The sequence below is a fragment of the Quercus lobata genome, chromosome 1 (genome assembly GCF_001633185.2).
Source record: "Quercus lobata isolate SW786 chromosome 1, ValleyOak3.0 Primary Assembly, whole genome shotgun sequence".
Lineage (NCBI taxonomy): Eukaryota > Viridiplantae > Streptophyta > Magnoliopsida > Fagales > Fagaceae > Quercus > Quercus lobata.
Window position 1 is genome coordinate 10,465,017 of NC_044904.1, and position 24,574 is coordinate 10,489,590.

The 24,574-nt window shown below is 33.6% G+C and overlaps 2 protein-coding genes across 7 annotated transcripts; both read left to right on the forward strand.

Moving 5' to 3' along the window:
- The first annotated feature begins 110 nt into the window (after positions 1–110).
- LOC115978153 (TATA-box-binding protein) lies at positions 111–24,574 on the forward strand. 3 transcript variants are annotated; one of them, XM_031100177.1, is made up of 10 exons: positions 111–406; positions 1,041–1,152; positions 2,111–2,198; positions 2,541–2,612; positions 3,107–3,157; positions 3,882–3,926; positions 4,061–4,153; positions 4,738–4,839; positions 4,938–5,011; positions 6,533–6,892. In XM_031100177.1, coding segments are annotated over exons 2-10 (606 nt in total). In that variant the 5' UTR covers positions 111–406; positions 1,041–1,072; the 3' UTR covers positions 6,534–6,892. The 3 variants fall into 3 exon arrangements, with proteins under 3 accessions (XP_030956037.1, XP_030956044.1, XP_030956052.1); XM_031100184.1 differs by lacking the exon at positions 4,738–4,839 and having other exon boundaries at positions 4,881–5,011; XM_031100192.1 differs by lacking the exons at positions 3,882–3,926; positions 4,061–4,153; positions 4,738–4,839; positions 4,938–5,011; positions 6,533–6,892 and adding exons at positions 23,693–23,737; positions 24,265–24,574.
- On the forward strand, positions 14,103–22,796 carry LOC115978123 (TMV resistance protein N-like). 4 transcript variants are annotated; one of them, XM_031100148.1, is made up of 8 exons: positions 14,104–15,046; positions 18,603–19,701; positions 19,798–20,106; positions 20,192–21,046; positions 21,119–21,839; positions 22,044–22,158; positions 22,342–22,431; positions 22,523–22,796. In XM_031100148.1, the coding sequence occupies exons 1-5, from the start codon at positions 14,532–14,534 to the stop codon at positions 21,650–21,652; spliced, it is 3,312 nt and encodes a 1,103-aa protein (XP_030956008.1). In that variant the 5' UTR covers positions 14,104–14,531; the 3' UTR covers positions 21,653–21,839; positions 22,044–22,158; positions 22,342–22,431; positions 22,523–22,796. The 4 variants fall into 4 exon arrangements, with proteins under 4 accessions (XP_030956022.1, XP_030956029.1, XP_030956008.1 ...); XM_031100154.1 differs by having other exon boundaries at positions 22,528–22,796; XM_031100162.1 differs by lacking the exon at positions 21,119–21,839 and having other exon boundaries at positions 14,103–15,046.

Here is a 24,574-nt window from a genome sequence, read left to right on the forward strand (position 1 = left end):
ATTCAAAATTCCAATAACACCCTTAACACAAGTTGACCGCATCTCAATCCGCAAGGACAATATCGAGACCTATAAATAAAAGAGAAGAGTAGATCTCTCCAAGACCCCCCCAAACCCATCCACAAAACGCAACCAGGAAAGCTCTCTCTCCCTCTCTCTCTCAAACACACGCACACTCTCATCCCTCTCTCTCCTTATATCCTTCTCTCTTTTAAATCCCCAGAATTTCAAAATTCTCCAAAACTCTATATATAAAAACAACTCCCTTTTTAAACTCTTCCCGCTCCCTCCCAAATTTCCGTTAATTTCTTCTTCTTCTTCTTCTTCTTCTTTAGATCTGATTCTTCTGATTCTGATTTTTTTCGATCATCAAACCCTAGCACAGACAACATCAAATTAAAGAGAGGTCTGTGTTTCTTTTTATCAGATCCTGTCTAAACATGAACCAATCGGAACTCCTTTCTTTTTTTTTTTTTGCTTTCTTGTTTCTTCGCTCTTTTAGTCTTTACAACCTTTGATTATTGTTTCTAATCTAAGGTTTTTTATTTGTAAATTTAACTGAGATGCTTTAGAATGAAGAACCCAGATGAACCCATGTTTTGGATTTTTGTTTTTGGGTGAAATTTTTGTTGATCTTGGATACCCATGATGAAAAACCTAGCTGAACCCATTTTTAGAGTACCCGGGCTGCTTTTACTCTGTGTGTGTGTGTGTGTGTGTGTGTTTATTTGGGTGCTTTACCTTCGCTTATTTTGGTGGGATTAATGGTATAGAAAAAGAAGTTTTGGGTTTTGTCTGAGCTGACATAAATAAATCTCATAATTTTGTGGATGATTGTTCAGTGATTTTATCATGTGTATGTATTGGTTTCTGGAAAAGTTAGCGGATGTTGTTTCTGGGTTTGATTAAAAAATGGGTTTTTGGTGGTGAATGATTTGTGTAAATGGGTGTTGAGTTTAGTTGGTTCTATAGAGTATGTTTCTGGGTTCTTTTAGAGATGGGGTTTTGGTGGTGACTAATTTTGTGTTGGTTTTACACAGAGTAAAAGAAGAATTTATAAGAAAATAAAGGAATGGCAGAACAGGGATTGGTGGAAGGGAGCCAACCAGTTGATCTCAAGAAGCACCCTTCTGGGATTGTCCCTACCCTTCAGTGAGTTCCTTTTCTTTTCTTTTTTTCACAAATTCATTATGTACTATTCTAATATATATATGCACCTGTTTGGGTGACTAAGCTTCATGTGTAATCTCTAAATGATAAGTATCCTGATATGGACGTGAGCCAATTGTTGTAAGACCAGTAAGAGGAAAATGCAGTGTATAATATGTTGTGAGGATCATAGGTTTTTATGATGTTGTAATGGCTAGTATGTGTTTGTACTTATATGTCTGTCATTGCTTTGTAATTGATATTTTTTTTTTTTTGTGTCTAACAATGGTAATGATATGGATTCTGATGTGGGTCACTTGCTGTACAATGTTGATGTTATGTTGTGGCTGTATGTTTGTTGTGATTGACATTTTGTATCCAGCAATATGAAATTACAGTTGTGCCTTGGCTACTGTGGGAATGAGTGTGAATGTGTTTAGATGTTTTGAATGTAAATGCTGGGGTTTGCCTAACTCATGATTTGGTTCCTGCATTCACTATGATTATCTGTCCCTCCTGTCTCGAGAATGGATTTGTGACTAGAGCCTAACATTTTAACCCTTTTTTTCTTTGATTTTGGTTGGTTTCTGAATAATTAGATACTTTATGATTCAAATAAGTTGAGCACACACACACAAAAAGACAAAATTCCTTGTACTTGGGTGGATTCTGGTGGTATTGCTTTCTTACATTGATTTAATTAAAAAATGAGCACTGAAGCCTTCAGATGTATATTGGTGGAAGAGTTGAATATTAACTCTGCTTTCTGATGGATATGGATCACTTGGTTAGATAGATTTGTGTCCTCATGATCTTCAGATTATATAAAATAAAAGACTAGTTTATTACTTTGTCCCTTCCTGTATGTGGCTCTGTTAATGAATTGGACATTGCAATGACTCACTTATGTTATTTACTGCCAGAATTAATAGCCTATAACATGTTAGTGTTGTCACTTCAGGAACATTGTGTCTACAGTAAATTTGGACTGCAAATTGGATCTTAAGGCCATTGCACTTCAAGCTCGTAATGCAGAATACAATCCCAAGGTAGGAGATGTTTGTGGGCATGGCTCTCTCTCTCTCTCTCTCTCTCTCTCTGTGGGGGGGGGGGGTTTATTAACCATAGTGCTGCGTGTTCCTTATCTATTTATCCTTAGCTGAATCCAGTCAACGTTGGAATATATTTGCTTACTCTAAGAATGCTTGGTTTAAGCCATTGATTTTCTATGAATTCAATGACTCTGAAAAGCTTTTTTTTCCCCCCTGTTTTCTTTTTTAATGATTTTGATTTGACAAAGATGGTTAAGCTTGTTTCTTGTTTCACTTAGAGTTGTGTTTTGGGTTTTATATCATTAACATTTAAATTTTACATTTGTTGTGTTCTTACAGCGTTTTGCTGCCGTAATTATGAGGATAAGGGAACCAAAAACCACAGCCTTGATTTTTGCTTCTGGAAAGATGGTAAGTTTTGACAAAGCATTTGGTACCTTTCTAAGTACAACAGTAGAAGTTCTCTTTATATGCTGTTTTATATGCCTTTAAACTGCCATCTGGATCTGTTTTTGTTGTTATCTTTCTCTCTCTCACAATCAAAAATCTCTATTCTTGAAGATTAATATGTATGGTTCATTGATCTATACTAGAGTGATAAGTGAAAAATGAGCTCATATATGTATCATTTACTTAGAAATTTGTGACAAGAGAAAAATTGTCTTTCAATTTGTGGTGGATGAGGCCAATAAGTGCTACCTGTTCCTCCTGTTGTTGAATGAACCCACTATTTTAGCTAATTTTCTTTGTTTGGAATATTAAGTTGGTGCTTTCTAGCTGAAAGCTTGCTATGTTGTTCTCCTTAAAATAGACATACTTGGTTTGGCATCTTTGCTGTTTTCTTTTTTTTTTTTAATATATATTTCTAAGATTTTTTAATGGTTATGTGAATACCAAATGTTTAGGTTTGTACTGGAGCTAAGAGTGAACAACAGTCGAAGTTGGCAGCACGGAAGGTAATGGATCAAAGTTACAATATAGTTTTGGTGGCCGATTTGGTTTGTATACTGGAATACTGGAATGAAATATTTCGGTGTACTGTTCTCGGATTATACTTTGTGTGTGTGTGTGCATATTCCCCGCATAACCTCATTCCAATATTAGGGCATATCAATTTTATCAAAATAACCTTGTCAGTCTGAAAAGTTTTCAAAATAGAATAAGAATTGGTATCTGCAAAAAAAAGTAAAATTAGCTGAAGCAATTGGAATTGGAATGGATCAACACCCCTAATCTTTGGCAAATGCAGTGTGGTAACCAGTACAATATATTCAGCTGAAATAGTACAGTATTCATAACTTTATAATGCATGCCTTTAAACCTTCAGGCAGCTGCTTACATAAGTTTTTAAACATAGGGCCATCTGGGAGATGCAGAGGAGTATCCAGAACCCTATAGCTTGTTGTTTGTAGTTTGGCTTTACTTTTCAGATATCTAGTCTCTTCAAACTAGCACTTAAATTCATGCAAATGTTGACAGAGCTGAAAGGTGAAATTATACATGCCCATACGCTTTACAAGCAAACAGTTCCTTGTTTTACAAGAAAGTGATAAAAAAGAGTTAATTCCAGGCTCATCATGTTGTCACTGACAGAGCTGCAAATTGTCTAGATCTTTAGGATTTAATACTGTTGTTTTAATATTGAATTTCCAAATCTGACATTGTATCTCTGCTTTTCAGTATGCTCGAATTATACAGAAGCTTGGTTTTCCAGCTAAATTCAAGGTAAAAATTAATTGCAGTGCAATCCTCTGTGTCATTTATGTATGTATATGTAATAAAACATACTGACACATGCAGCTTTGGTATTTTACAAAGAATTACTATTTGTCTAATATTGATGCTTTTCACTGTTGTAGGATTTTAAGATTCAGAACATAGTTGGTTCATGTGATGTTAAATTCCCCATCAGGCTTGAAGGACTGGCATATTCCCATGGTGCCTTTTCTAGTGTAAGTGATGGCTGTGTGTCTATTGTGTTAATTGTTCTTTCTGTTAAATATCAAGAGCCATTATTGGTTTTTGTGTGTGATTTATCAGACTTTGGAATGTACTTACCAAAAAATAGCCTGTGCAATGTTCTCCTTTTCCTTCCCTGACCATTGAAGTGGCCATGATTGGAGGATAGGTTGTCTTATGAGGCCATTCTTGGAATTAAACACTTCCATGGAACCTATGATATGCATACCTGCATACACACATGCTATGGAAAATGAAGTTATATGTAAATTGAGCCTTTCAGAAGTTAAACTTATTGCCAACATTATTGTCCGGACATCAAATAGCCAGTTGTAATACCGACTTGGCTGGAAACAATAGAAAGCTTGTTTTGTAGTAATGATTCTATGAAATTAGTTGGTGTCTGCGACATTTGAAATTTATTTCAGAAGTATCCCATTTTAAAAAAAAAAAAATACTTGCCAGTTTTGGTATCTTTTTAGGTATCTTTTTGGTCTAGCAAAGTTTCAACCATGTTTTGGAACAATTTTAAAACTCTGAGAATTGAAATTGATTGTGTTCTCATTCTGGTGGTCAGTATGAGCCAGAGCTGTTCCCAGGGTTGATCTATCGCATGAAACAACCAAAGATTGTGCTGCTTATTTTTGTGTCAGGAAAAATCGTTCTTACAGGAGCTAAGGTGATATCACTAGACTCCTTTTTTTTGTTCTGCCCTCCCAGGTTTTATATGCTATTCTGGTTGGATCTGATCAGCATTGTTTCATTTCGAATCTTAAGGTGAGAGATGAGACCTATACAGCCTTTGAGAACATATACCCGGTGCTTACAGAGTTCAGGAAAAACCAGCAATGGTATGTTGCACAATTGTAATATTTTTGTTAAGATCCATGGTGCAGGGACCAGATTATTTATGCTAAATCCAATTCTTATTTACAGATTCCATGTTAAATCTTTCAGTAAGGGGTATTCACGTTCATAATACCCTTTAAAATGAGATTTATTAGGTTTCTGGGGAAAGGTTGGCTTCATAAGATTTCTCAGATTTGTTTGATTAAAATTTGGAAATTATGACTGGTTGGGACTGTCATAGATTGTAGTAGCATAAGTATTTTTCATTTCACATGAACTTCTAGACTATTAAATTGAGCATTGGAGATTAAAAGATAATTCTGGGTCCCATCATATATTGAACTTGATTATTTCAAGGTGTTGAGGTTCCATTTATATTAGTAAGGGTGGGTCAAAAGTAGTACACATATCACTGGTGTTGGTAAAAGAGTCAAGCACACAGGTCTCTTGGCACTTAGGGCCCTAGGTGCAAAGAGAAAGCATGCACTTGATTGAAGTAAAGCACACCGTTTTCAAATATAATATCTTGTAACCTCTAATAGAATTATTCATGATATATAGGATCTGTTTGGGATCCGTTTATTTTGCTGAAACTAAAAAGTACTGTAGATAAAGGTAAAAGTTAGGTAAAATAGTATAGTGGGACTCATGTATAGTACCAAAAAGTGTAGTAGGGTTCATAAATAGTAGCAAAAATAAGTTGAATAGTAAAATAAGCTGGCTTTTTAATTTTTGTCAAAGTGCAATTGTATAATATTTGTAAGTTCAAATTTTACTTTAGTTATTTCAATATCTTAAAATTTTAACATAGTAAGTTGAAAGCAACTATCAATGGACAATATGATAATACTTTAGTCATAGAAAGTTTAAACATAAAATTTTATATAATTCTCTTGTGCTTATAAAATACATATACATGATAGTTATTATCAAATGATGTATATGGTTACATCAACATACATCTAAAAGGCCAATACCAACAAGCATAAGAGTGAATAGTATATTAGCCTTGTTTGTATCTTTTGACATGTTAATTTAAAAAAAAAAAAAAAAAAAATCTTTTATAATACAACACCTTAAGAATAGTGTTTGTATGATAAATCAACGGTCTTGTCAATTCCATTTTCTTCAAGATCAAACAATTAATTTTATAAATATATATCCTTTTTAGCAATAAAATAGAAAAACGTGTCTAGGCATGCTTTGTGCTTCTTCAAAAAGTGCCAAAAAAGTGTGTCTAAGGCGCGCTTCTTGAAACGGGCTTTGTTTTGGCCAAGCAAAGCGCTTAGACTTTGGGGCTTCTAGCTTTAAGCTTCAAGGTGCACTTCGTGTGCTTTTAACAAAACTGTTTCTCAGGCCATGCTGACAACAGACTGAGTTTAATGCCCTTGATTTTACAGGGGCATCTTGTTGGCATTTTTTGGCTTGTGAGGAATGTTGTGCAAATGATTTTTTTTCTTTGGAGGAATGTTTTACAGGTATACCAAGGTGAACTCAGACCATTTGTTTTGAATTTGATGCAGATTTTGTGGGAAGAGAAGCCAGATCTTGTTTGCGAAAGTTAGGAGGTGGAATACCTGGCAATGTAGCTGCTGAGCCTGGATTGAACTGTAAATATAAAAGCAAATTGTGCATTGGTTCTCTGGTTTTTAAGTTAAAAAAAATGTGTTCAGTGTCTGCATTTAATTTTCTTGGCTCTGATGTAGTAGTGGGAGAAGAACCATATATTTTACAGAGTTGTCGACGGAAAAAAAAAAAAAAAAACAGATGGGGAAAAAAGAGAGAATAAGAATTTTTAACTTTCTGTTGGACTTTTGCTTTTGCTGTTTGGATAGAATGTAATTTTGTGAAACTTGAATCGACTCTATTGTGCTATGGTGCTATCTGTTGGTGCATTTGGATGTTGTAATTGTAGAAAAAGAGCTTTTAAAAAGCTGTACATAAACAAATAAAAGGAAAAAAGTTAATCTATCCGAACGTACTAGCACTGCAAACGTGGGACATTACTGAAGTGAATGTGATCACCAGCCCTTGATTGAATTAGGGTCTCATACCGATAATCGAGATAGACAGACGAGAGAGACAGTTTTATAGATACGATAGAGCTTTAGCCAACATGAGATATATGATATATTAACTGTAGTTACTTGTGTGATTGAAAATCAAAATAAAGACTCATTCAAAGTCGAAATTGGAAATGTACAGGGAATTAATATTGTAGGCACGGTACTTTTGTCTCTGGCAAACCCTCATTGTTTGCAAGTAAGACAGTACAACTGTGTGAGTTGTGGCATATGGCATTTCAATTCAGACTGCATGCCACTTGATCTCCTCTTGGCAATTTCTTTGAGCTAACCACAGTGAAAATGAGAGTGCATGAATCTGGAGCGACAGAAGCCAGCCAGGTCGGTATTCAAGTTGGCAATGCGTGTGCACTGCGAGTCTGCGACAGTTGCAAATGCAGATTGCAATGCTTGTTGAGTCTGACATTTTTTTTTTTTTTTGTTTTGCCTGGTGCATATGATAGGCACACAACATGGGGTTTTTTTGAGGAGAAATTATACCGTTCTCGTGGTGAATCACATCACTTGCCCCATATCGCGGTTTACTCTCACTATTTTATATTGAAAGGTTAAAAATTTGAAGTCTCTTGCATTTAATCCAATGACAACACACCATTGAATTGGATTTGTAATGTTTGAAATGCACGAAGTGCAGCTTAGGTCATATATATATATATATATATATATATATATTTTATGGTTTTTTTGAAGGAAAATTTTAAAACACATATAGTGTTAATTTAATCAAGGGGTTTTAAACTACAAGTATAATGTTTGAGGTGTTGTTTGGAAGAATGAAAAATTGTGGAGCTCCATCCTTTGTTGTATACTCTATTGGGTGTCTGCACACAAATTGGTCTTCCTTACCTCACTAGTATTGCCTAGTCTGTTTTCAGATTCAGTAGACTAGCTTGTGTCTAGAAAATGTGAATTTAAATTTTTACAGTTGCTGTGGACTTAGCGACTCCAAAGGATGTATAATTTAATTTAATTCTTGTATTGAAAATTGAATCAAGTCTCTGTTAAGACGATCATAGACCATAACCCCACAAAAAGAAAAAAGAAAGAAAAAAAAAGGTGATGGTAATGGTAGCCCTTCATGTTCCACTTGCCATAATTTCTGTATGCTTTTATTGGGCAATAGCTGTTAGCATTTCCATAACTACCTTCTTCCTCATCTAAAAAGGCAAAACAAAAAGAGAAAATGTCCTGTCTGGTGATGGCTTTAAGAAGTTATTTGGATCCAGAACTACTAAAGGTTTAAATTTCAGTAGAAGCAAATTGTAATTGCTTTTCATTGCAAAAAATTTAACTATCTGAAGATTGTACTGCTGTGCTTCTGTTATGTATCTGGTGTTAACAGAGGCTTATTCTGTTATTAGTTGTTTAGTGGCTTTTGGGGCCTTATGTAACACAGTTATCATTATTTTCTTTCCATCATTTAAAAAATATATATATATATATATATATATATATTAATGTATGCAATGATGTATTATGCCCTTACACATTTTCAGAACTAACTGTAACTTACTAATCATGATAGGTTCATTACTTTTTACTATCACAACTTTACATGTTTTTGAACCTAAATGTAGCTTAAGAACTTATAATAAAAAATTCATGTAATACAAACAGTTTCAATAGAGACACCGTTTATTTATTTATAGCTTATACTCATCTGAAGAAAAAAAACTCATATATCGTCACTGTATTCATATTTGTAATTTTGTATGCTAATGTAGTATTCAAGGTCAGATTGAAGGATTCAGTTCCACGCATACTTAGAGAACCATATGTCATTTTAATAAACTTCAAGAGGTAAAGATAATAAACACCCACTTTGGTCCAATCTGGCCCATTTTGATTAATTTGTTTTAATTTCATCCAATTCGGTCCATTTGGTCCACTTTAGTCCATTAGCTTAACTTCGGTCCATTTTGGGTGACTAAAATTATAAACTAAAAATAAATAAAGCTATTATCTTTATCTCTTAAAGTTGAAGAAAATACTACACTCTCTCATATTTTCTTCTGAAAAAAAGGTGTCTATGCTATCTCTCTCTCTAGATTTTAAATTCTTTCTTGCAACATTATTTTAGGTTGATGAATTTTTTATGTTTTTTAATATCACTACTTTGGGTTGATGTGTTCTGGTGTTGTATTGTTGTACCTTTTGAGTTTCCCACCACAAGTCGTCTCTCTTCTTCTTATAACTTTGGTTTGTTCTTTTTTTGAGTTAATCTTTCATTTGTTTGAAAGTGAGAAATTGAGTTTATACAAAATACAATCTACATGGCTATGTATTTAAATGTGCCTTTCAATCATTTGAGTAATATCAATTGTAATTATGTGATAAGTTTTGATTATTATGATGATCTCCTCAAGAGAATGAGAATTTTAAAACTAAAAATTTTAGTTTTACCAAAAGAAATTAAGAAAATGTAATAACCTGAGGTGTGTGGGACAGGAGATTTCATACATTGAGGGTAGGACTATCCATGGGTCGGGTTTGTTCCCAACCCAAACTTGACCTGAAAACTTTAGGTATGGAAAAAAGTAACCTGAAACTGACCAAGAAGACTTGTCAGATTGGCCAATTCGAGTCTCGTTGGGTATTGGGTTGTATTGGTTGGTTTCAGGTTTTGTTAATAAGGTCGATATTTGGCTAGATCCATCGATATCTAGCATAGATTTTTTTGGATAACGATGAGATCTTGCCAAATCTTGAAGGATCTGGACTAGATCTCGTCAAATCTATATGAATATGAGAGAGAGAGAGAGAGAGAGAGAGAGAGAGAGAGAGAGAGAGAGAGAGAGAGAGAGAGAGAGAGAGAGAGAGAGAGGGTTAGGGATGGTGTTACCGTGAAAGACCTTTGGTTGGTTCGATTTTTGTCGGGTTTTGAAACCTAAAACCGCCACTTGACCCACACCCTTTGGGCTTTGACTTTAGAGACCCACTGCCGACTGCGGGTTGCTCTGATCGGGTCTATCTTGGTTCGAGTGGCACCGGGTTGGTCGGTTCTAGGAATTATTGGTGGCTATGGCCAGCCTTAATTGAGGGAATAGCTAGATACTCAAAGAGGTCTTAATACCCCTATTTATATATATATATATATATATATATATTTATATAATGCATAATAACAAGAGTTAGAAGAATTTGAACCACTTTACAAAATAATAATATTAATAAAAAATACCAAAAATGATAAAATTATATATTTGTAAAAAGAGATAGAAATTACTTTTATAAATTGTTTAATTTTTAGAGAAACAAATTATGTAGGATAAATTTCAGAGAATGAATAATATATTTTACCTAATTTCAAAATAATTATATATTTCCACGAATCACACAGGTCTCTAAGTGCTTATCTCCATGATCATTGAGACCAACTCACATATTGGCACTGCATTTGCTCAATTGCCATACCAATGTCCTTTATAGTGGTCATGTGAAGAAAACCAACAAACTGGTGATCTGAAACAGTTTCGAAGAAGGGGGAGAGAGGGACAACGAATCATACATGGCTCACAGTAGGAAGCAATCTACCAATGTCGATGAATATTTAAGCCCTCCATTTTTTATATACTAGTTAATGTCTCGCGCGACGCTTGAATACTTTATAATTTCATTTGAAATTATTTTTATGTATATTAAAACATACATATTATATAATACTTATTTTGTTGTATAATATTTATGTTTGCCCACAATATTGTTGAATGTTTTGAAACTTGATTTTCTTAATTCATATTTTATTTTTAAAAATTTGTCTAACACTATAAGACTCTATTTTTTTTTTAAGTAATAAATAATATTTATTGTTATAGATAGACTATTAAAATCTGCAATTAAGAATTTAAAGCATAAAATATTTTTATATCCTAAAATTATGAAAATTTAAACAACCACCCAAACACTTCCTTAACCACTCATTCTTACACACAACCAAATATGAAGATCCCAATCTCAAACACCCAATTTATTATCTCAATGAAATGAAGGAAATCATTTGTAAGTATTAGCATAAATAAAATGTAATTAAACAAAGAGAAATTAGCTTAAAAAAAAAAAGCTACAAAGAAACCTACTAATTATGAGTTCTATAACAAAATAAAAAATAGCTAACTTCATAAATAATCAATTAGAAAGTTTATTTTTATTTTTCTTTATTTTTAAAACAACATATATTTAAGACTTTTCCACACCAAAATCCCACACACCCAAAGACTCAAAGCCAATCACACCCTTTACAAAATCCACAACATCTGACATCAATATCAAACTTGTAAGCTTTCATCACTAAATAAAAAATGCAAGTCCCCTTTTTGGGTCATAGCCGACTCATACAGGTCAGGATAAAATGGTACAACAATGTTGGAGTTATGTAGATGTAATTGAAAGGTTGAAGGTATATGGCATCATTCTTGGTTTGGGTGTATTTGAGATGAGAAGTCATGAAAAGCTGTAGGCATGTGTATATAAAGGAGTAGAAGTGCAACGGGTGAATGAAAATGCAAAGAGTTTTTTTTTTTTTTTTTTTTTTTGTTTAAGAGAGAAATTAAGTCTTGAAACATTGAACTAAAGGAAACAAATAGTAATCTTGAAACACTGGATTAATGAAAACAGAGTAGTCTAGAAACATTAAACAAAAGGAAATAAAAAGTCCCTATTTTAAAATTTATTTCTAATGTGGCTTATGAGTATTTACTTATTTTTTTAAAGGGAGCACAACATAACAAAACATCATACTCTCCCGTATGAAATTCCCACTTTATATATACGAAGATATATATATATATATATATATAAAAGTATTTTTTTTTCTTTTTTCAAATCCTCTTAAGATATTTTGGTTTACAAATGGTGTCCCCATAAAGCAAATATTTAACAAGGCTATTGTTATTGGGTGCTGTTCAACAACCATTAAGATTGAATTTTTTTATTAATAAAGTATTGTTGCTTTAAGTATGATAAAGCAATACTTGAGTGTTATAGATTCGTAGGTTCTAGTTAGCTTAATTGGTAAAATTTCTAATATTTGAATAAGAGATTTAGGATTCAATCCCCCTACTTACACCAAAAACCAATTAGTATTTTAATCTGACGATAAAAAGCTATTATCAAAAGTAGATGCCGTTGATTGAAACCTCTAAAAAAAAAAAAAAAAGTGTCATGGACTCATAGAGCATAAAAAATCACTCATTTTACAACAGGACCCAAATACCCTTTTCTAAAGTTATTTCCTCTCTTTGTTCCTTTACTAACATTTTCAACTTGGTCGTGGACGTTACTTTTCCAAATGTACAAAACAACCACCCAAATGCCCCAAATTTCAAAACCCAGCCAAATTGTCATACTTTTTCACATCCCAAATTCAACCCAGTCTCCAAAACAACCCAGATACAGCCAAAAAGGAAGGAAGAAAAAGTAGAAAAAAAAAGGTATAGAGAGAAAGAGGAGGCCGACGGCTACAAGTGGTGGTGGTGGCCCCGATGAGCACCACTACCAAATAGGTATTTATCGTTTAGCTATAGGGTAGGGCCAGTTGCTTACGTATAGCTATAGGGGTAGGCACATGCAAAGACTTCAATATGATGCTCGCTGATGCATTTGGCTCTGGACAAAGACCTTTTTCTTTTTTTCTTTTTTGAGAAAGGCTCTGGACACAGGCTTTAGAGGAACGATATATACATAATATTTTTACAATATATTTTAAGTAGCAGTTTTTTATAAGTACGTAGAGCAAAAAAGTATTCAATTTTTAAATGCAAAATTACTTATTAATTTTTTGTAATTTTGTTCTATTAACATTTGTTTTTTAATTGGTAACATTATAGGACTAATCCACTTATTTAAAAAAAAAAAAAAAAAATTACCATCCACAAAACAATGTACTTACAATATTCTTTTTTTATTTTTGCAGACTTTGCCTTCGTCTTTCTACAACTTTCCCTTTTTATTTCTACAGACTTTGCCTTCTTTCTACAACTTTCCTATGTTGTACTCAAATATTTCTTTAATAGAATAAAACATATTTCACATTAAAAGAAATTATATTTACTTTAACCAAAAAAGAAAAAGAAATTATATTTACATTGTACTTGTAATGTAAATTTACATTGTAAATATAAAAAAGTGATAAATTTTGTACACATTTTCAAATAAAGTTTGCCATTTTTTTGCATAATAACTTAAATGTCGTTAAAAATGTTATGAATTTTTATGTGTACGTAACATTTTTTTCTTCTTCTGAAAAGTGCAACATTCACTATGTTAAGTTTTTATTAGTTCTAATTTGAACCATCACTGAAATGACTTTTTTATCTATCAATAACAGTCAATAACAACCTGTCACTTAAGATTTATCCTTAAAATATTTTAGAAGTAACATTTATTTCTTTTTCTTTATTCAATAAAAAATTATTATTCTATTTATTAAATAATATTTGGTCATAGTTTAATACTATCCCAATGAAATGAGTGACAACTCCATTGGTTAAAATTTGGAAGTCTTTTGGCCGCTTCATTTGCCTAGAGCCCGCCCTAGATACGTGTTCCCATTGACAACTAATATATATTATGTTTAATTTAAGTAGTTGTTGGAAGATACCTGGAGGACGAGGCTGCTTCTTATTGGAAGATTTTCTTCCAATAAGATTGTTGTTTGTATTTTAAAAGGGTATGGCTGCTTCCAACTCTAATTCTTACTTCACTCATTGCTACGACGTTTCCTTTTAGTGAAAGAGTCAAGGAGTGGACACCCACTTCAACTTTATTTACACACACTCTGCTACTGACTGGAAGATGGTGGCTGACTGAGGCCACTTGCAAGTATATATACTCTGTCACACTTTCCTCCTTCGGTTGATTATTATTATGAATTTTACTAATATGTATCTTAAAAACTCACATTAATTTTTATTTTTTAAAATTTTTTTTTAAGAATTAAAAAAATAATGATAATTTTTTTAATTTCTAAGTAAATATTTTTAAATATAGAAAGCTTAATATGTGTCTTTGAGAGACACGTTAACCGGACTCTATTATTATTTCTCTCTCTCTCTCTCTCTCTCTCTTCCTCTCTGCACACTGAATTTTCTTCCTGTCTCTTCCTATCAATCAAGATCTACTCCTTCAAATCACTTCACAGATGACCCAAGTCATCTGTAGAGAGAGGGCTCCGATCTGTGAGCTTCTATCTCAAAGAGAAATTTGCTCTGATCTGTAAGTCTTATTATCAATATCCTTTATGCACGTGATTGCAAGCAGACGATGTATAAATGCACCAGTGCTCTGTCTCATGTCTGTCACTAACAAGCACTCTAAACACTCCATCCAGATCCAGTGTTCTGCTTTCTTCTTCCCTAACCTTCCGTGCGTCAATTCTTTAAAACTAGTTGAGTAATTTTTTTTAATACATATCTTTAGTATATTTCCCTATAGCAATTCTATGGGCACAGAAAACGCCTCCTCCTCCTCATGTTTTCCTTCTTCTTCTTCTTCTTCTGTTGTGCCTGGATGGAGGTACGAATACCACGTCTTTATCAGTTTTAGAGGCTCCGACACGCGCAAAAAATTTACAAGCCATCTATATGAAGCATTGAGACGGAATGGCATAACCACATTTAGGGATGATGAAAGTCTCGAGAGAGGAGAATTCATCTCCCCAGAACTCATGAGAGCAATTGAAGAGTCGAGATTTGCTGTCATAATTTTCTCTAAAAACTACGCTTCGTCGAGTTGGTGCTTGACTGAACTAGCAAAGATCGTCGAGTGCATGGACAAGAAGAAGCTGACAGTTCTGCCTGTTTTTTATGATGTGGATCCTAGTGATGTGCGCAAACTGAGGGGGACTTTTGCAGAAGCTTTTGCAAAACATCTCAACAATAACAATGAGAATGTGCAAACTTGGAAAGATGTTGTGACAAAAGTTGCTGGTATCTCTGGATGGGATTTACAGGATGAGTAAGATTTTATTTTTTTTTTTGTTTACCATTTTTCCTGATATTGTTTATAGTTACTTTCTGTTGAATGTTTTTAAGACAAAAATATCATTTTAGTCTCTACCTGTTAATTTGGTCCATATATTTTAGTAGCAAGACAATTTGGCATTTGTTATTTTTAAATTGGAGTCAATTTGGTTTTTAACGTCAAATCATAACTTTTCTTACATTTTCTTTCACTTTCTTGATAACCAAACATCAAGACACAATTCAAATTTTCCAATCTCTAACTTTGATAAATACATATATCAACTTAGCAATAAAAAAAAACCCAGATCTGAACTTGACTATAAATTAAAAATAATAAGGATCAAATTGACTTCAAGTTGAAAAAAAAATAGGAACCAATTTGACTGTTTCTAAAATGTAGAAACTAAATTGATTACAAATTAAAATTGACTGCAATCAAAATTTAGAGACCAAATTAACTATAGCTCCAAAATATAGGGACCAAAATAGTATTTATTTTGCCTAATTTTTAACTACCATAAAAATTGGGAGATACACAATTAAGAAATACTATTGTACTTCATTAAAAAAAAAAAATGCTTATGTGAAGTTGAAAAATCTCATGATTTATTTATTTATAAACCTCATGATATGTAGTGTTTCTATTTTATGAAACTTGATCATTTTGAGAAAAATTCCCATGTCTTTAATTTTTTGAGGTTGGAAATTATGAATTATATGTGACACGTTTTAATTTAAATTTTCTCGAATAGTAGGGGCATTGAAAATTATGGAACATAAGATTGAAAAAAAAAAGTTAATTGAGAAATATTTTTTGAGACTCATAAAAGAGTAATTTCAACTATGTTAATCCTCTTGAGAATTAAAAATAAAAAATTATTTTTGGCCAGAGTGTGAAAAAAGTAGAATTATGGAAAAAACAGCATTCCTATTGTTAAGTGAGAACAATAATGTCAATTAAAGTTGGTTTTCCTATTGTATGATGGAGATACAATAATACCACAATTTAATTTAATATTATCTTTTGTGCCAAGATACTCAAGCAGACACTTAAATTTGTGCCTGAAAAAAATTTGAGAATGTGTAGACATTCATATTATACAATTGTGGTATAATGATGCCAAGTTTTGTAAAATTACTGAGTCCCTTATTCTTGTGAAATTATGAACATTTTTTTTGTTCCTAAAAGTGGTTCCTAGTAATTAGAGACTATTAACTAGGTGTGTTCACCAAACCGCTCAAACCACACAACCACACCCAAAACGACTAAAACCACACGACCACACCCAAAATGACTAAAACTGCCCATCAAATGGAATAATTGCACCACACTGCAAGTGGAAATTAACTGCACTGCACCGCACCGTACCCATATATATTTATTCATTTTAAGTTAAATATATATTAAAATTTCAATATTATATGAATTAAGTGGCCAACCCAGCGTTAGCGCATTCATGTTTCACGTTAAAAACGACTTCGTTTTGATTAAATACAAAATCAAAAGTTCAAAACCTCATTCATTTCTCCTACTCACACTCTCACCATTCTCTCCCGAAACCCTCTCACTCTCAGTAGGCATGACTAGTGTATATGGTACACTATTATGGACCTTATGATTGTTGTTTGTTAAGCATTTTTGTGTTACATGTTATATTTGTTTAACATGTATAATTGTGTGTGGTACTTTTTGTTTACTGTCAATTTGTCTTGGATTTTTTTTTTTGTCTTGTATATATTTGTATTACTTTTTTTGTTACACAAGTTTTATATTTCTTTGACACTTATTGTCGTATTGTTGTGGTTATTAATCGTAAACTAATAATTAACCTTGACATTTGAAAAATGTATTATCCTAAAACCAGCCAAACCACACATTGTACACTGCACCACATTGCACATGTGATTGCGAAATTGAGGTGCGGTGCAAACCGTACGGTGGTGGTTTTTGCCAAACTGTATCACAAAGTGCTATGTTAAAAATGACCCAAAACTGCACTGAACACCCGGACTACTACCTAGATGCTAATAGATTTACATCTCTTGCCATATGTATATGAGTTGAGAAATGATGACAAAATAATCAGAAGCTCGCAAACAGTTATCCACAAAGGGCAAGAGTGATTTAAAAAAAGTTGAGCGTAAAAAAAAAAGTTAGTGGTACAAAAATTATAGTTTTTTTTGCAATTGTTAATACCATCATAATCTAGACCTTTTGTGTCAAGTTGTGTATGTGGTGAAAAACTCTAGCTATAACCATATGTCTAAATGAACATTGAGGAGAAAAAGAAGAATAAACTATCTATGAGGACACCTTATATAGGATTGGAGATCCCAAGAACTAAGTTCAAAGGGAAAAACGAATCATAGAATAGTTTGAATAATATGCAGTTAATTTAGTTTTTAAGTACAAGTACTCTTTGTCACTCCTTATACTACACACAACACTTACACCTTAAGGAGCGACTTTAAAATCTTTCCTTATCAAACATATTCTTGCCCAACGTTTATACTCTTTTTGGATTGAGGGGGAATAGAGGGGAAGGAGGGGGAATGATTTAATTTACCATGTTTGGATGTTTGTTTTATGACTGATTAATAGTTAATACTGATTATATCTTAGAATTCGTTTCCACAAATAACAAGTTCTAATGTTCTATACATGAATAACGTTACTAATATTTATATGACTTTTTACTGTTTTGATTTGTGAGGATAGTCAGAGGCAGAGCAATTGAAAAGCGGAAAAACGGGAAATCATTTATAAACTCATTATAAAGAATTTTAAATGGAATAGATTCATTACAATATTATAAGAGGATCCCATGCCTGGCCATAGGTGTTGAGAAGAGAGAAAAATATCAGTTTTTGTTACTGATTTTTCACGCAACATTAAATTGTTAAAATTCTTGCTCAGTCAATATTCTCTTCTTTTGAAATAATATTATTGTTGAGTGCTTCTTATCCTATAAGTGGTGTAAGCTTGTAAGGACAATTAGTACTTTAATTGTATTGTAGGGCAGCATGCATAATTGCTAGTCTACTAGATGGTGTGTATTGTCTCAAAAGAACGACCTAGTCCGCATCTCAACTCCACCACCTCAAACTCATAAAATTGACAATATTTTATTTTTCTTGTTATAAGATATTATGATGCACACCAACTAGGTAATATCTTTTTTTATTTGTTCTCTAATTAGTGAAATATCACTGTCTAAATAATTATTCTATAAATTATGAGATGTAATTCATATATTAATTTATGTTCCTAGTAGCAACACTTTCTTTACCTGGCCACATGACAACTTTCTTTGTCCCCTGTAGAATTGGACTTTGGTTTTATTTTAGGAGTATTATTTTGAGAGAAGAATTGGACTTTGGTTGAAGAACATTGCATGTGTAGTTTGTGCCATCTATATATAATATTATACACTTTTAGAGTTCCCCTTTTGCTAATTAACAAAGCTAAGATTGTACTTTTGCTGAATGTTTCGTCACTAAACTAGCTCTGCCTCATCAAAACTATTGTTCTGCCGTATTCTTTGCAGGAGTGAAGCAACCGTTATCCAAAAAATCATTCAAAGGATATCTCTTGAATTGGATCATAAATTCTCAATTGTTTTTGAGCACCTTGTTGGAATGGACTCCCGTGTGAAGGAAATGTTGGATTTATGCATGTGTGAAGGGTTGGATTGTGTCCACTTTGTTGGGATTTGTGGGATGGGTGGAATTGGCAAAACAACTCTTGCCCGAGAAATTTATGGTAGAATTTATAGTGACTTTGAAGCTTGGTGCTTTCTTGAAAATGTTAGAGAAGATGCCAAAAGTAAAGGTTTAGTTTCTTTGCAAAAAATACTTCTTTCTAAGATCTTCGTAGGAACTGAAATATATATACATGATTTTTATGAAGGAATTAATGTCATAGGCACTAGACTACGCAATAAAAGAGTTCTTATTGTTCTTGATGATGTGAATGAAGAAAAACAACTAGAAGCATTAGCAGGGAATGGTGGTTGGTTTGGTCCCGGGAGTATAATCATTGTAACAAGTAGAGATAAGCATTTGTTGAGAAGCCATGGAGTGAAACATATATATGAAGCTAAGGAGCTGAATAAAGATGAAGCTTTGAAGCTTTTTAGTTGGAAGGCTTTCAAGGAACCTCATCTTGAACAAAGTTATGTGGATTTGTCTATGGAATTTGTGAGATATGCTAATGGCCTTCCTTTAGCTCTTAAAGTTTTAGGTTCTTCATTGTTTGGTAGAACACCTGATGCATGGAGAAGTGCTCGAGATAACCTAGTAGCAAAACCTAAAAGAACCATTATGGAAATACTTCAAATAAGTTTAGATGGGCTAGAGGGTATAGAGAGAGAATTGCTTTTAGATATTGCATGTTTCTTTAAAGGAGGGCATATATCTTACATAAGAGACACTTTAGAAAGTTTAGGTCACCATCCTGACTACAATATTTATGTTCTTATGGACAAATCTCTCATAACCATTGAATCAAATGGAACTTTGTCGATGCATGATTTGCTACAAGAAATGGGTCAAGACATTGTTTGTTGTGAATCCCCTAAAGAGCCTGGTAAACGTAGTAGGTTATGGTGTTACAAGGATGTCTTGCATGTATTGAAAAATAATACTGTAAGTAGACAAGTCTAAACTTGAATTTTGAGAAGTATATATATTATTTCAAATTCTATCAAGATTTTTCCTAATTTTATTGTTCATGGTTTCTAGGGAACAGAGTTTGTTGAAGGTATAGTTCTAAAGATGCCTGAGGATAAAAATGAACGCTTAAGTGTTGAAGCCTTCTCAAAAATGAAAAATTTGAGATTTCTTAAAATTGGTTATGTGGAACCTCAACAAGGCCATAATAGAGGTCACATCCAACTTCCACAAGACCTCATTTATCTTTCTAATGAGTTGCGCATAATAGATTGGTATGGATATCCTTTAAAATCCATGCCAACCAATTTCCAACCAATTAAACTTGTTGAATTGAGAATGCGTTGCAGTGGCATTAAAAAATTGTGGAAAGAAATTATGGTAAGATTTTCACTTATGCTAATTTGTATTTCCTTCCTTTTTATTTAGGCTTGAGTTTGTCTAATTATTTATTGGTTTATAACAGATTTTAAATGAGTTGAAACTCATTGACCTGAGTTACTCTCAAAACTTAATTGAGATTCCAGATCTTAGCGGAGCCTTAAATCTTGAGAAATTAATTCTTCAAAGTTGTACAAGACTATATAAGATTCATGCATCTGTTGGAGATCTCAAAAAGCTTGTTCAATTGGATCTTAAAGGTTGCAAAAACCTTTCAAGTCTTCCTAATACAATTTGTAGTTTGATGGCTCTAAAAACTCTCAATTTATGCGACTGCTCAAGACTTGTGAAATTGCCAGAGAACCTTGGAAATCTTGAAGGCCTAGAGGAGCTAAATGTGAGTGGAACTGCTATAAGAGGGCTATTTTCGTCCTCCACTCCCTTAAAAAATCTCAAAAAACTATCTATTGGTGGATGTGCTTTTCTATTATCCAAAAAGCTCCTCAATTTTCCTTTATTGCGAAGGAGTCCAGATCCAATGGGCACGTTAACGCGTACTTTATCAAGCTTATCCTCTTTGACAGATCTTAATCTAAGTTATTGCAATCTTCGGACGGTCCCTGATGTTATTGGCAGTTTGTCCTCTTTAAATTATTTAAATCTAAGGGGAAATAATTTCGTTTGCCTTCCTGAAAATATCATTCGATTATCGAATCTGTACACTCTTTTTTTGAGTGGTTGCAAGGATCTACGATTACTGCCAGAGCTTCCATTAAATATTAAGTATTTAGAGGCAGAAGGTTGTACCTCGCTGGAAACATTACCCTTAAGACCAGAAGATGTTTTCTGTCCCTATCTCTTTCTTATTAACTGCATCAAATTGACTGACAATCTAGGTTTCGGTGACATGTCCTCAACAATGCTGGCGCGTTACATTCAGGTATCTCCCTCTCTCTCTCTCTCTCTCTCTCTCTCTCGTGAAGTTCTAAACATCTTGATTTGTGTGTTTCAGAGTCCTGATTTACGTTACCAAAATTTTATTATACCCGGAAGTGAAATACCAAAATGGTTTAGCCATCAAATTGAGGAGGATTCAATGACTCTGCATGGGCCTTCAGATATTACGGGAATCGCTGTGTGTATTATTTTTGTAATCCGCCCCCATCTTTCACTTCACCAGCCTCCTTCAGAATTTTATGAAGCTACACATTGGGTTGATCTTTACTGTTTTGTCGATGGATCTCAAATTTCAGATGACTTAAGGGTTGGTCTTTCCGAACATTTTGGTAAGATTGATTCAAGTCACCTTTGTATAAAATATGTTCCTTTCATAAGGGAAAGCGACAAGGAATTGAGTCAAATAGATGCTAATCGATTTAGTGAGATTGCTATTGAAATAGAAACCCAGGGTCCAGGGTTGGTGGTGACTAAATGGGGAGCCCGTTTGGTGTACGAGCAAGACATTAAAGATCTCAAACAAAACATGCCTGGGTCCTGCATCTGCAGCATCATTCCTTTCGAGGATACTTCAGACGATTCAGCATGATGGATATCTGTTTATCCATGTTGTCCAGAGGATAGCACTACTTTCCTGTACAAGTGACATTCCATGAACATGATCAGCTTTATAATCCTCTAAGATCATCTTCAGCCATTGATGTACATATGGAATTGAGTCTGCTCTGATATTCAAGGGTGAATCAAACCACAATGCCCTTGCAAATGGACGTTTGGTAAATAAATGGTCCAATGTTTCTTCTCCTTCTTCACACATTACACATCCTGAATTGACAGTAATTTTTCTTTTAACAAGTTCAGTCCTAATGGGGGAGCCCATTGTGTAAAAGTCACGATCTTTCTCACTCTAAAGAATCTTGTTTGTTTTTAGCTGTATATTTATATTTTCTTTTTAAACTTGCATTTCTCTTTTTAATCAGTGACAAGGGCCATTTTTTTGGACTTTGTTGGTGAGGACAAATTGTCGCGCTGCTAGCAGACAAGAAGACAGGTGCAACTGGTTGTGTGCTCATCGTTTTGTTCTATTATGGGAGGGTAAAATCCACTCCTTTTAGTCTCTCTTTATAGTATTTATTACAATTTTCCATAGGAGAATGCAATAGATGCTAGCAATCCCAGTGTTGTGGTAAAATCAAATGGAAAGAAGAAATTGCAAAAATCTGCACTCTTGCCTCTCTCTTTGAGTATTATTAACTTCTTTCTGTAAAATATTTGTAGTTGAGGGATTATCTGCTATCAACTAAGGATTCATTTTTATTGAGGATTCGATTGCTAGAAATTGGCCAGCTTGACAGTGCCGAATTGTGGGTTAGTCTTGTAAATTCTAACATGCTGATATGTAGAGTTTACCTTGTGGGTAATTCTCAGATTATTATTATTTTTTGTTTTTTGGAATCAGTGCAGTCACATCGAGGTTTCAGTTGTAAGCTACTTCCCACTATTGATGGTGCTGAAGTGTGGGAGAGGTTTCTTATTCCCTCAAGAGCTTGAAGAGTTTGGGCAAACAATCATTGAGTGCTCTACTGATGAGCCTTCTCACAATATGGATTTCATCCATCAATCAGTAGCAACTGATACTCCAAATGATAAGCAAAAGAGTGAAGCTGGTTGTTCCTATGAGGACCCATATCCTGGAAGGTTGAGAAGACTTCTTTTTCTGGAGCAGATCATTAGAAGTAACATCTATTTTGAGGACCAACACCCTGATAATCAACTCCACCAAAATGATTTAATGGTAATAAATGTGTGTTTTTCCTATTAAAATACTATCTCTCTCTCTCTCTAATTGGATTACATGCTTCTGTTTTACAGGACTTTGATTATTATATAATTCTTGTCAAATTCTAGAGTGGTTCAACCATTTTAGTGGTGAGCCACCTCAAAACCTTGCCTTAAGACACTTGCACCATCATGTACAACTCTGTAACCATACCTGTTTTAAACTGTAAAGAATATCATCAGAATGTCACCAATCCAGCTACAAAATAATTTTTTCCATCCCCCATAGATCTTATTAACTGTCTTGTTCGCTCTCTAAGCTTAAGGAGTTTCCTTTATCCCCAATTTTTTTTTTTGAGAAATTTTAGTTATCCAAAAGGATCTTTCTCTTTGCAGATTTTCTTTTATCCAAGCCACCAAAATTGAGCCAGCTTGGGCAAAAACATTTCATTTATATCTCATGAATGTTGACTTGTTACAGTCCTCAACTCTCTTGAGCCCCACACATATTGAATTCCAAGCTACTTAGGACATGAGTTGTCACTTCCAGTCTATAGGAATTTTCAAAATCGCTGCTCAATCATCTTAATGACTTTCTTAGGTAGTATGAAGATGTTAGATCAGTATACCTGTATGCTCTAAAGCACTTAAGGATAGAAATTTCAGCATCCAGCAAAGGAATATTTCTTAGTTCTCCAGGAATTGGTTCTTGCATCTCAGACTTTGTTTTCATTGTTTGGTTTCATATATATGTCATTTTATTTAACAAGATGTAGTAATTGTCTTAGGATTTAACGCTGTTGTTTTAATATTGAATTTCCGAATCTGACATTGTATCTCTGCTTTTCAGTATGCTCGAATTATACAGAAGCTTGGTTTTCCAGCTAAGTTCAAGGTAAAAATTAATTTCAGTGCAATTCTGTGTGTCATTTATGTATGTATATGTGATAAAACATACTGACACATGCATACCTGCATACACGCATACTATGGAAAATGAAGTTACATGTAAATTGAGCCTTTCAGAAGTTAAAATTATTGCAAACATTATTGTCTGGACATCAAATAGCCAGTTGTAATACGGACTTGGCTGGAAACTGTAGAAAGATTGTTTTGTAGTAATGATTCTAAGAAATTGGTTGGTACCTGCGACATTTGAAATTTATTTTAAAAGTATTCCATTTAAAAAAAAAATAATTTGCCAGTGAGCTCTAGCGTAAATGGCACCTCCTCCCCTTGTAGGAGTGGGTGAGGTCATGGGTTGGGTGGGTATAAGAAATACTCAAAAAGGATTTGATAATTGTTGAGTCATAAATGATTCTGTTTAGATATCTTTTTGGTCTAGCAAAGTTTCTACCATGTTTTGTAACAATTTAGAACTTTGAGAATTGAAATTGATTGTGTTCTCATTCTGGTGGTCAGTATGAGCCAGAGCTGTTCCCAGGGTTGATCTATCGCATGAAACAACCAAAGATTGTGCTGCTTATTTTTGTGTCAGGAAAAATCGTTCATACTGGAGCTAAGGTGATATCACTAGACTCAGGGGCGGAGCCAAGGGGGGGCGAGGGGGGTCAAGTGCCCCCCCTGACTCCTCTTTAACAGGTTTATGAGTACTGGCATGTAGAAGTCAGTAGAACTCCATCTTAAATGCTTTGCTAGTTTGCCCGTTCTGGTTTAAGAAAAAAAAAAAAAAAGAGCAAAAAACAGTCTCTAAAATAGCTTTGATGCCGAA